We start from the raw sequence: 13,335 nt of genomic DNA on the forward strand, positions 1-13,335 counted from the left end.
GCTCTACAGACATGGAGCTTTTCAAGCTGAACTTTAAAGCAACATTACCTCAGATTTAGGGCTGAACAATTAATTGCATTTTCAATATAATCGCGATTGAAAAATATGCAATTTCCAAATCGCGGACGTCTGCAATTTTTGGCTATGTAACAATTAGTGAATCAGACGCGTTCTTTAGGTGTCAGTAAAATATTTAAAGTGGATTTGCCTCCACATGGAAGGGAAGACAGTTGCAGCAGTGAGATAATCTAATTTTATTACTTGTTTTAGAGTTTATATATTCATACACAGCACTAAGTACCAGTTAATCAGTTTAATACATAGACTGGTTTGTTGGTTGCACTTTGGACTTCATGTTCAACAAGGACTGATGTCCAAATCAGTTAAAAGCTGTTTTCTTGAATAATATTCTGATTAATAAAAACATTAAAAGTTCTTGATTTAAATAGTCCTTGTTTACAATTGTCTTTATTTAGAGGCCATTTTTGTTGCTTGTGGTTATGTAGAGAAAAGTCTAAATTAAATTGCAATTTTGGTTGAAATATATTGGAGGCAGAACGCGATCATTAATTAGGACACAGCGTGTCTTTTAGCACCTAATCTGCACAGCGATGAAACAGATTGATTTGTTGTTTGTATATGTTTAAAAAAAGACATGATCATTTAAACTGGGGGAAAAATTTGCATTAAATCGCAATATAAAGAAAAAAATTGCAATTAGATTATTTTCCAAAATCGTTCAGCCCTACTCAGATTGATGGACAGGATTTTCCAAACAGCCGACTTTGTCATTGTAGGCAAAGGAAAATGGGAGCTACTGTCAGCATAGCAACATTTTTAGTTCTGATACTGTTCAGACTCCTGCTTTTAGAGGGAACCTCGATACCAAACACCAGTTCATCATCAGTTTTCTAATTCTCAAAATAAATTAGTTTAAATAACTTATCTCAGTCCAAGAAGCACCTGTAAGGATTCTAAAATGCCAACTGTTAGTTTCTCCAGTTTTTATTATAATTCCTGTAGATTAGATTAGAATTGTGATTCTTTCTGGTTGATGAGTTAAAACCAACTTAGTTTGTGAGGCCTGAATGTTTACCCACATTGTTTTTGTTTGTTATTAAAAAAATATTCAACTTATTTCTCCACCAGCAACTATTTTACTCAACAATCAAGAATATATTTTTGATCAGCTATAAAAACAAATTACAACTTGTCTTGAACAATGATCACATTCAGTGCAAGTTAAAGGCATTGTTTGTCTTGTCCTTCACTTTAAACAAGGAGCCTTTATGGAAACAGAGTCAACAGTTTCGTGTTTGCCGTTTAAAACGGTAGAGATGCCGGTTTTATGGACCCTGACGTCGAGCAGGTAGGTCAGATCTGTGTTAGACGGGACGCTGCGGTTTCCCTGGGAACTTCTCCAGATCGAAGGCCGTGTCCAGTAAACGCTGAAGCTCTGTGAGGTGGGTGTGCTTGTTCCCTGTAGCCGGAGCTGCTGCCGGGTCACGGCCGGCGTACCTTAGAATAAACACAGGGACAAAAGGTCAAACCTTATCCTGAAGTTACTGAAATCATCATTGGCGTCTTTCTGAGGTCAAACAGGTTATAGGATCCCAGGCTATTATGGATCAGACTGGGGGTAAACCTACAATGTCTTTAAAAACATTTCAAATATGTTCATTGAATTGGGAAGAAAATAAAAACATTCCACCAAAACATGATCTTAAAATGTCTTTCTCCATAAAAACAGAACTAAAAAAAACGAGAAAATGCATAGAAAGAAAATGGAGAATTAAATTTAATGACTAACATTTTTAAAAATAGTGCAATAAATTGTTACATTCATGCTGATTTTTACAGTTTCTATTTTAGTCAGTTAAATAACATGCTGCTGTCATTTTGCACATCTCTGATGTTGCTGCTATTTTCAAATATCTATTATTGTAAAAATGTCCATAGCAGCATATTGGTTATTTATTATCCAGTTGGACAGTTTTTTATATTGTTAAAACACTTTACAGTTCAGTGTTTTATACTCTTCACTATTATGTTACTCATTAATTTTTCTAAGGACCACATTTATGTAGGACAGTAAAGGAATTTTCTATTCTATTTCACAATTTCAATATGCAGGGTTAGAGTTAATCCAGATTGGAGTAAATTCCTGCATTCCCTGACTTTTCTGATTCAGAAAGCTAGGAAGCCATTACCAGGATTTAAATTAGCAGCGATCTGCAACAGAATAAAACTGAGCCACTTTTTCATGAACAACCTGTTTGAGTTTGGATCACAAATAATCTGATATCATCAATTTAGTTTCCTCAAAGGAAAATCAATCATAAAATTGGTTTCAAGAAATAGTCAGATTTTAATATTTTCAGCAAAGACTAAAAAAGATTCACATAAGAGCGTTTCATGTCTCTATTATGTGCAGAGAATAAAACATGGGCAGTGTGAAATGCACTGCTCAAAATAATAAAGGGGACACTCAGTAAACCATCCTAGACCTCAATGAATATATTCTCATTGAATATTTAGTTTTATACAAAGTTGAAGGGGCAGACAACAAAATCACACAAAAAGCATCAATGGGTATTAAATTAATTAACCAATGGAGGCCTGTATTTGGAGTCGCACACAATTTTAAAGTGGAAAAAAACACTACAGGCTGATTCAACTTTGATGTAATGTCCTTTAAAAAGGCCAAAATGAGGCTCAGTATTGTGTGTGGCCTCCATGTGCCTGTATGGCCTCCATACGATGCCTGGGAATGGTACTGATGAGGTGGCGGATGGTCTCCTGAGGGATCTCCTCCCAGACCTGCACTAAAGCATCTGCCAACTCCTGGACAGTCTGTGGTGCAATGTGACATCAGTGGATGGATTGAGGCATGATGTCTCAGATGTGCGCCTCCGGGGAACTTGTGGGTCAGTCCATAGCTTTAATGCCTCATCTTGCAGGAACTGCTGGCATGAGGTCTAGCATTGTCCTGCATTAGGAGGAACCCAGGGCCAACCGCACCAGCATATGGTCTCACAAAGGGTCTGAGGAGCTCATCTCGGTACCTAATAGCAGTCATGCTACCTCTGGGAGCATATCGAGGGCTGTGTGGCCACCCAAAGAAATGCCTACCCACACCATTACTGACCAACTGGCAAGCTGAAGGATATTGCAGGCAACAGATCGCTCTCTATGTTGTCTTCACATGGGATCCCGCTTTCATCTGTGAAGAGCACAGGGCGCCAGTGGTGAATTTGCCAATCTTGGTGTCCTTTGGCAAATGCCAAGCGTCCTTCGTGATGTTGGGATGAGAGCACAACCCCCATCTGTGGATGAAGGCCCTCATACCATCCTCATGGAGTTGGATTCTAACCATCTGTCCAGGGCTCTGGCAGTGCTCCTTCTGTTCTTCCTTGAACAAAGGCAGAGGTAGCAGTCCTGCTGCCGGGTTGTTGCCCGCCTACGCCCTCCTCCATGTCTCCTGGTGTGCTGGCTTATCTCATGGTAGCGCCTCCGCCCTCTGGACACTACGCTGACAAACACAGCAAACCCTCTTGCCACAGCTTGCATTAATGTACCACCCTGGATGAGCTGCAACACCTTAGCCATTTGGGTTGTAGAGTAACATGCTAATACAACAATGAAAGCACCAGCAACATTCAGATTTGACAAAAAACAGCCAGAAAGCATCGGCACTGAGCGGCGGTCTGGAGAGTTTGTCTTGCTAATTGCCAATAATTTACACTATTCTATTTGCCAACAGCATGTGACACTGATTGTGTACAGTTTGATCAATTTGCCATTATAAACAAAAAGGTCTGCAAAACCTACCAGATGGGGCGGGTACGACGCAGTGTAGTACGAAGGCGGGGTTTGACGTAGTCATAGTAACCCTGGTTCTTATGCTCCTCCTGACACCAAACCAGATCAGCATTCTGGTAGCGATCAGTCTCTGCTTTCACCAAGTCAAAGGGGAACGGGGACAGCTGCAACGTTGGACAAAACACAAACTGAAACTGATGCTTGTCTAAGAGTCCGTTTTATATTCATGGTGTGATATAAATCCGAGCCTGGAGACGTGGTCAGTTTGTTTAAGTCATGGTGGAATCAATCACCTGTTCAATACGGATAATAGCAACAGCATCATCCATGCCTCTGGTCTTGCGTTCCCGGATGAGCTCATAGAAGATTTTGCCCGTGCAGAAAATGACCCTTTTTACTTCCTGTGGACTGACTGCTGCTGGTCCCTCGTCTGGGATGAGACGCTGGAAGTGGGTACCTGGACAGAGAAAAAAAAAACAGAACAAAGCTAGAAAGAACAAAGATAAGACCTCTGCCTCATTATGCCTTCACATCTCACAAGGTTAACTCTTTATAGGGCGCTCAGTGAAATACTTTGAAAATCAAAATATCAAGCCAACAGTGTTATTGGAATCCAGGACAAGACCTTATTACCTTTGAAAAATTTAAAAACATTTATGATTTGATGTTTTGATAGCAAAAATTAATGTCAAAGTAATAACGAGAAACACCAACATAACCTTAGAGGCATTAATGCTGATACTGGCACTGACAGGTTTTAGTTTATAAACTTAAACATGATTGCTAACTAGGCTTAATAACTTTTTAATTTTACTTGTTAAGTTTTCAATTAGCTTTTTTTCTCGACTTAACTTTTTCTTCCAACTTAATTCACAGTATGTAATATATCATTTAAGGAGAGGTTGGGGAACTCCTGCTCCACAGACAGCCATAGGCAAGCTGAAGGTGGCTAAATGTTTGTAGTTACTGTTTCCAGAGCTCTGGCGCCCCCTAGCAGAGCAGAGCCTTACACTATGAATAGCTCTGGCCTCAAAGAATGACACCCACACCCTGGAACTCAAAGAATGACACCCACAGAGCCACACACACAGGATGGAGGAGGAGACAGGAGCAGAGCGCCTTATCTTCAGAGATTTTGAAACTTGTTGAATCCTCGATAAAAAGTAGGTGTTCAGATGTTTTAAGGCTTATTTACACAGATAAGATTTTTTAGGTATGGAGGAACAGCTCTACCGTATATAAAAATAAATACATAAATATCAATAAATCAATAAATAAATAAACATTCAATTAATTACCCCCCAAAATACAATGAATAAATATGTAGGTAGAAATTAAATTATACGGTGAGACATAAATGTATGTATATCTCTTAATTAGCTTCTTTATTTTTCACCTTCTTTTGTAAACAGTTTCATTTGTTACTTGAATCGACTGTTTAATTGAGGTCTGAAGAAGTTTTCTCTAAGGGTGACCCTAAAGAAATAAGATGCCTTTTGTAGGGTTTTGTTTTCCCTAGAGATGTCCATTGAATGCAAACTCATAGCCATGTCTCCATGTGTAGAACACTACACAGTACCTTTAATTTGGTTCTAATAACAGCAGATTGTTTTTTTTTTTGTCTACTAGTAAATACTTTCTTTTTTTTTAATTATGCTGATCATAAAGCAATGTTTACACTGTGTTATGTCATTGGCTGATCTTTAATAAATGTTTTAACCAGAGTATCAGACTCATTTTGAATTGATATTAGGTTGGTACAACGTTAAGTAGCTTCTGATGTAGTTAAGCTACTTTTAACACATTAGTGTAACTTAGCTTGCTATAATTCTTTAGGTGGTAGCTTTGGTGTAGTGAAGCTTAATTTATTGTTGAGTAACTGATAGCTTAGCTCACTACACTGGACAAGTAGCTTGCCCAACACTGCTTGTAGCGACAGTGGAGAGGAAAAACTCCCTTTTAACAGAAAGAAACCTCCAGCAGAACCAGGCTCAGTGTGGGGTTATTGTAGCAGTATGAGGCTGTAGATTTGGAATCAGCACATACGTCCTGCATACAGGGCGTGACAGTTAACAGTTTAGATAATCTTTAAAGTTGTAGAGAAACGGCTGCTCCAACAGTTGTGATGCATGACTTTACACGAGTGAATAAAGTGAATGTGATTGGTCGTTTATCAAAGGGGTGAGATTGTTGTGGTGGAAGGTTCACAAGCAAGTCTGGTTGTGGCCAGTTTGTCGGAAGCATCTTGCTAACCAGTTAGCAACTTAGTGCTAGCAGGTTCCAATGGGAAATTCCATTGGGACCAAGTAGCACTAAATTGGTGACTTAGAAATGACACTGTCAAGGAACGCTATGGACAGCGGAAACATGTGAGAGGAGGAGAGTTTTCCGTTGGAGGTTGCGGATGAGTCTCCTCTGTCATCCATTTTTTATTTAGAGGAGGAAATCGGGGATGAAGATGTTGTGGAAGAGGACGCCAGGGCGGCAGAAGCTTGGTTTGGTGTAGAAGGCTTCCAGCCGTACATGTTTGAGCCCTTGCCTCGCAACGCTGCCAGTTCTGTTAGCTCTACGCCTGCTGAAGACACAGACGTCCATCCCCGTGAACACTGGGACAGAACTCAATGGGAAAGGGAATTATTCTGATTTCTTATTTCAACCGTTGCGTATATTAGCTGCGACATGAATCAAGATGCTATGACCGAAAAAATTTGATTGACAGATGACCGTTGATATATGATTGGCCGAATTTAGGTGTTCAGGCTGATGTATAACTAACTGGCCTGCAGAAGATAATGAAAAAAACAGATTTTAAGACAGGATATTTTTTTTTTTTTTATAAAAATGTTCTACATTTTGGGACAATATTGTCTGATAAAGAGTACATTTATATACATGTTTAAGCCAGAATGATTTGACATTTAAATATGATTTCCCTATGCATTAAAAAGAGGCCCCCTTTTGTACTAGAAAAGATTCTGTCGTTTTTAAATAATTTACCAAAACTGCACAGTGGGTTAATTCAGCCAATAATAAAAAAAAAACTTATTCATTAATTTGTTTTATTTTGAAATTTGAAATAAAATTTCATTAAATAAAATAATTTAACTTTATTGATCTCACATTTAACCCATCCCCTGGGGGAGCAGTGGGCTGCAATCATACGGCGCCCTGGGGAGGAATCCGGGTTTAAGGGTCCTGCTCAGGGACCCAGAGTGCAGGGTGTGGTCATCAAACCAGGTACTTACCTTCTCCGAGCACAAGCGCACTGCTATCACCACTAGGCAAACACTCCCCTCTTTCTTTAAGCTCTTTTACATTAAATTAGCCTTGATGATTGAATTTAGAGACGTTAAAATGCTCGTTTACTTAATCATTAATATTTCTGCCAATAAAAAAAAAACAACCCAAAACAACTCTTGCTAATTTTCATGAAGATGTGGTCAAAGTTAGAACAAACCTCATTTTATGTTTTTCTCAACTTCTCTAACCAACAGAGAAACAATAGAACCGAAAACATCACCTCCTTAGTGAAGGTAATTAAACCTAGCCTTCTTTTTATTTCCTGGACTTTTTTGTGCCATTTCTCACCAGGCAGCATGTCATCAAAGCTCGATTTGGCCTCTGGGTGGCGCAACAGTGACTTTGGAGTAAACACAATCAGCTGTTCCAAAGACAGAGAGAACAGGGAAATATGGAGCTTTAAAGATGGCTTCTCATGCTGAATCATGGTTCAAGGTGAGAGGAGCTTACAGGCTTCCTGAAGGGCAGAAGGATCTGTCTGCGGAGGACGTGGAAGTAGTTTGCAGGAGTGGAACAGTTGGCCACAATCCAGTTACAGTCATGAAGTTGATGCACCGCAAAATCCCCAGACAGATTCTAAGGGGGAAAAAACAACAAAAAACCTTTTCTTTATTTTCCTTTATGTTCTTCACAAGAATGTTTTAAAAGGCAGAGGGAACATGATCTCAAACTGCAACCTTTTTAAACCACCAACTACCTGGAATTATCTTTTAGTTTCACAAAACTAACTGAGAAAACTTATTTTTAAATACCAGTCATTTCTGGTATTTTAATAACTGAATTTATGTATTTATGCAAATAGCTTTAATGTTGTGCTTGGTCCACTTTAGTAGGTGTGTTGTCTTTTCATGCTTATTATTCTTGTTTTCACATATTCATGTTTTTTTTTTCCTTTCCACAGATTAAACTTACTTCCTGTTTAAAATCTTAATTAAACAGAGCTTTATTCTAAGTTTTAATGTAGAAGAACAGAATACATTTAAAATAAGACTATGAAGAAAATGAGGCCAATAAAGGACATAATGTAACAGACATTATGGTTATTCCTAAATTAAGTGATGAAAGTATTTCTATTTTTTCTTCTCCTCCCACATAAAGTCCAGACATTTCAAAGAGTTTGGGCTAAGTTCCTAACAACTGAATTTTAAGACAAAAAACATTTATTGCATGTTTTATGTGCATTGTAGCGGCATAGAACATAAAATTTAAAGAGTTTGGATAAAAGCATATTCACAGACAAAACTTTCTTGCATGTATTTGTACAGTTTTGGCTAAATCATTGCTCTGATAGGATCTTCTGTCAGCAAAGGGCGTTATTTAGAGTCTGCACACTCCAGTTCAGGATCATTGTATAATTAAACATTTAAATGATGAAGATGAATAATTTTAAATCTCAGCAGGGACCAAACCACTTACAGGAATAACATCTGGGTCGTCATTACACATCTGTAGGAACCTTTCAGGACGGGCTGATGAATGCTCTGGACCCTGGAAGTAGATGAAAAATAAAAAGAGCAGAACTCTGAAACTGTTTATTCAGCGAATAGCAACTTTTAACGGATTGATTTCCTGACCAGCTGTAGAAGCGGGCCAGGAGCTCAGAACAGCAGTTATAGACGCTATATATATATATATATATATATATATATATATATATATATATATATATATATATACATACATACATAATAGGGGTGGAACGGTTCACAAAATCTACGGTTCGATTCACGGTTTTGTGGTCACGGGTTTCGGTTCGGTATATGTTGATTGATACACCGAAATTCGATAAAAATTAATGAAATTAATGAAAAAATCCAAAAAAATTAATGAATTGTAATTATTTTTCATGATCTGCGGAAACCCTGGATCATTTCCACATGTTTTGCTGCTTTGAATTTAATCATCTGGCGCATGCTCTCTACCATCTCCAAGGGACTCAGAGGGGAGCGGACGGGAGCCACAGTGGAGGCTGCAGTCTTTGCTTTGTGCAGCCGGTCTGGAGCGCAGCGGGGCGGAGCGGTGGTTGCTGACGGAGTATGTGGGATTTCGGGGTTAGCCTGACATGTTGGTCATGTTGCTGTTAGCATAAACAAAACGTGTTGCACAATGCTTGCACTGTTGCACTTTTATCCACAACTTTCTTTCCGCCGTCATCGTAGGTCACTCTAAATGCAAAAAGCTCCCATACAGCAGACCTATAAAGTGCTGCTGGCGCGTCTTCCAACTCCTGTTCTTTCCCACTCGCCATACCCACACAATTCTCCACAACAACTGATTTTTTTCTGCTACACCCGGCTACGCTGCTTCGCTTCTTCTTCTTCTTGTTTACTACTGGTGGTTGGCTTTGGTCGCAGTACCGCCACCTTCTGCTCTGGAGTGTAAACGCTTCCCCTATGAGAAAAAGGAGCAGCGCATGCACCGAACGCAACACACGCGAATCGAACAGAGACAGTCGAACCGAACAGTTCGTACGGTTTTCATAAACCGTTCCATCCCTAATACATAAGAATCTTATAAATTCTATTTTAAAGAATACATTGCCTTTACGTCTGGGGGCGGGCTTTCCTCTGGATTTATGGGGAAGGCTGATTTTAATTGGTGTGCATGGACTTTAGCAATACATTTGTATTCTAGCCCTATTTTGAATTGGGCTCGATGTGAAGAGAATTTAAAAGTAAATCTTAATCTGGAAAAGAGAATTTTGAAAAATAAATGAAGTTTGAAAAAAATAAAACCAGAGAAAACAGCAATTTTTTAAAGACGTTTCACAGAATTAAAATTTCTGGATTTAATTTTTTTTTTTCAAACCTCCATTTACAAATGTTGTTTTTAATAATAATGGACCAAATATCCCTCCATAATATAGCAGATCTTTGTTCCTACCATCCCCTCCATGCCATGAGGGAGCAGCAGCACTATGCCGTTCTGTCGGACCCACTTGGCCTGTCCCGAGCTGATAAACTGGTCGATAATACACTGAGCTGTGTTGTGAAAGTCTCCAAACTGGGCCTCCCACAGAACCAGAGCATTGGGACTGGCCATGGCAAAGCCTAGCTCAAAACCTGTGCAGGGATAAAACAAACAGCATGGTAGAATTTAAGAATTTTTTGTTAACAATGTTGAGGTTTAGTAGCCGTGTCAGTACTTGTGCCACCCACCCAGGACTCCGTACTCAGATAAAGAGCTGTTGCAGACAGTGTAAGGAGCCTGATCTGCAGAGATGTAGTTCATGGGGATGCAAATCCTTCTATCAACGTTCTGGTCATGGAGAACGTGATGCCGATGGCTATGAAAGAAAATACAAAACAAGCGTAAATATAAACGTGTTATTTTATATAATTATTTTTTATTGTAACATTGTATACAAATGTAATGGGGGGGGATGAAAACGCTAAAAAAAAATAAGTTAACCAAGTTCAAAAAAGACAAATCTAATTACATTTCTCCAACTACAATAAAATAACATAAGATTCAGGTTTCAAACTAGTGTAGCACTGAGCAGCACGTTTTTTTTTTAACCTTTTGTGCAAATGAATCCCAGTTATCTTTAACCAGTGTAGTTCATTATTACCAGTAGCACAGTAGTTAACCTCTCAGAAGAAAACAACATAATTTTCTTGTTTTCTTTAACAAATTCAACCAGATCATCCAGTCAAACTGATTCAAAGTTTTCCATCTAAGGAAAACCAGCTGATTGCATCGACTCGTTGACTAGAAAGAAATCCCTCACACTAAGCATGCTTGTAGCGATAGTGGAGAGGAAAAACTCCCTTTAACAGGAAGAAACTTCCAGCAGAATCAGACTCAGTGTGAGCGACCATCTGCCGAGGCCGACTGAGGAAGTTACTTTACCTCATGTGTTGAGAAAGAACAAAACTCAGCATTTACCATGTTTTGCTGTTACCTGAATGTCCCCCTCTCTACATCTTGCCCGCTGAGACGCACATGGATGCCCTCTTTGAGCAGAGAGCCGAAGGCCATGTATTCTCCGAGGGCCCAATCACAGATACGTTGGCTCACCATATTTGCACGTCCCTTTAAAATACGACTCAACCCTGCAGTGTGATTGACCAACAGAAACAGGAAGCTTAAATATGGCTCACTGGGAGGACTTTCTTACAGTCAGAGTGGGAGGGTGGAGAGTACCTCCATGTATCGTGAAATCTTCCAATGGGACAGAGGAGGCAATGTTTCCAATGTGACAGAGCTCATGTTCGCTGATGCCGGTGGAAGGGCAGCGCATGGTTTTAGGTTGACCTTCTAGAGTAAAAAAACCTGAAGATAAAGAGCAAAGATGCAACTCATTGCTGATGTTTCAATTTCAAACTGCTAAGGTATTGAACTGGATTTGCTCCATTCAGAATAAACAACATGCAGGCATTTAACACACAGAAAAGGATAAGAGTAACAGAAAAGAAAACAGACAATGTTTGAGATAAAAGACTTTAAAAAATCTCTGAAAAGAAAAAAGTCAAAGCAAAGGTTTCTGGAACAAAGCACCATGTCTTCAGGGTTTTTTCTCATTAGGATATTAAAAAGGATTTAAATATATATCTAACTATCATCAGTTTAAAAATGATATGAGATGCAGTGCCTTCTCAGGATGGGGCGCAAGTACAACCAAAAGAGAAAGGGTCCAAGCACTGAACCCTGCGGAGCACCTCCAGGACACCATGTTCAGAACAATGACAGAAGGTTACTAGGATATTTTACCAAATCATTTTTATTTACCCCACATCTTCATTGTGAATTGGACTTTTCAGTACATTCCAATTGCTCTGACCTAATTTCAAATTCTTCAAAATAAACTTTGGTCTCCAAACAAAAATATCAGGCATTTTTATTCTCTTTACTAAGATCTGAGGGCAGGAAGGACAAATGGAACATCTCAAAAATGACTTTCATAGAGATTTTAGACAAATAAAACAGTTATTTTACTTGGAGAAAACGAATGTTTGTTCTTGACATGAATTTAAAAGTAGTGTAGCTTAATGTGGCTAACTGACCGAGCTAAAAGAGGCTAACCTGTTAGCTAATGAGCACAGCTAGCTACAGTGCTACCCAGCTCTCCCCCTTTATATCATGGTCTAACAGTTACTTTGTTCAGCATAAACAGATTTTTTTCAGTTTTTTTATCGATCAGGTAAAACTTCATCAGTCATTAGACACGCTAACGCTACAGATGCTCTCGACTCGGAACACTGAGCTGCGTAATGTTATTATGGTTGTCTGGGCAACCACAATGTTTTTGCGTCATGTGGCAACGTTCAGCCAATCATGTAGCGTAATGTCATTGTCATGAAGCAGGACCCGAGCAGATCTGGTAGCTACACTGGGAGTATTCCCAAAGCAGTGGCCTGGGATTGGCCTGCATCTCTCTTTTGTTTTTTTACATTGTTTTTTTTAAGTCTGCTGGTGCAGCTGCGGCGCACCTGTCAGACAGAGGGACAGACCAGGGTAGGCCGGTAGCATTTGAGGGGGGCCACAGAAGCCAAAGGCTGTTTCTCAATACGTGTACATGTGTGTTATGTACTTGTGTACTCATGAAACCTCATCATCCTCAGCCCTACTACTGTTCCAATTCACAAGAACAGCAGACAGAAAACGGACAAAGTCCCTGGATGTTGCTCTCACATCAGAGCAGACTTGTCTGTTCTTGAGATTGACAGCTGTCCCAGCATGCACTGATCACAGATCTCAGAGATTAAGTTAAAAGTTCTCTTTTCTGTTGCCGTTTTTCAATAAAAGTATGTTTTAAGATCTTTTGAGGAGAGAACATTACACTTTTAATCGTCACTATATGGTCGATTTACTGATTTAATGCATAATTTCAAAAAATCTGCGGCAACCTGCGGAGCTCCGATGTATTGTATGAAATTGTGTTGTATCAAACTGGTCCTATAGTCACTCGATTACAGATGGAGTCATGTAACAAAAGTAATTTCTCCCTGGGATTATTAAAGTATTTCTGATTCTGATTCCTGGTTGATGGGACAGGTGTTGTGAATGAAACGGTTCCCAGCTTGAAAGAGCTCCTGTGTGTCACTGAATGTGTGCATTGATGACTGAAAGACATCTTCTGCCTCCATTTATCTGTTTACTACAGTGTGTTGAATTCATGATAATGTGGATTTAAAGACATTTCAATTAGAGAAAAAAAATTGCAGGGGGGGGGGGGGGGGGGGGGATGTAAAAAAAAAACAAGTCTAATCA

The 13,335-nt window shown here is 39.2% G+C and overlaps 1 protein-coding gene across 2 annotated transcripts in view; it reads right to left on the reverse strand.

Moving 5' to 3' along the window:
* Positions 1-1,075: 1,075 nt before the first annotated feature.
* ogdhb (oxoglutarate dehydrogenase b) overlaps positions 1,076-13,335 on the reverse strand; it is a 43,488-nt gene continuing 31,228 nt past the window's right edge. For both annotated transcript variants that reach the window (XM_038296643.1, XM_038296642.1), the window contains 10 exons: positions 11,269-11,397; positions 11,027-11,177; positions 10,281-10,408; positions 10,006-10,184; positions 8,539-8,610; positions 7,573-7,698; positions 7,411-7,483; positions 4,116-4,279; positions 3,832-3,986; positions 1,076-1,518 (listed from right to left, as the gene is read on the reverse strand). In XM_038296643.1, coding sequence (XP_038152571.1) covers positions 1,386-1,518; positions 3,832-3,986; positions 4,116-4,279; positions 7,411-7,483; positions 7,573-7,698; positions 8,539-8,610; positions 10,006-10,184; positions 10,281-10,408; positions 11,027-11,177; positions 11,269-11,397 — 1,310 coding nt within the window. In that variant the 3' untranslated portion in view covers positions 1,076-1,385. The remainder of the gene's footprint in view (positions 1,519-3,831; positions 3,987-4,115; positions 4,280-7,410; positions 7,484-7,572; positions 7,699-8,538; positions 8,611-10,005; positions 10,185-10,280; positions 10,409-11,026; positions 11,178-11,268; positions 11,398-13,335) is intronic.

The sequence above is a fragment of the Cyprinodon tularosa genome, unplaced genomic scaffold (assembly GCF_016077235.1).
Source record: "Cyprinodon tularosa strain WSP-4 unplaced genomic scaffold, ASM1607723v1 ctg374, whole genome shotgun sequence".
Classification (NCBI taxonomy): domain Eukaryota; kingdom Metazoa; phylum Chordata; class Actinopteri; order Cyprinodontiformes; family Cyprinodontidae; genus Cyprinodon; species Cyprinodon tularosa.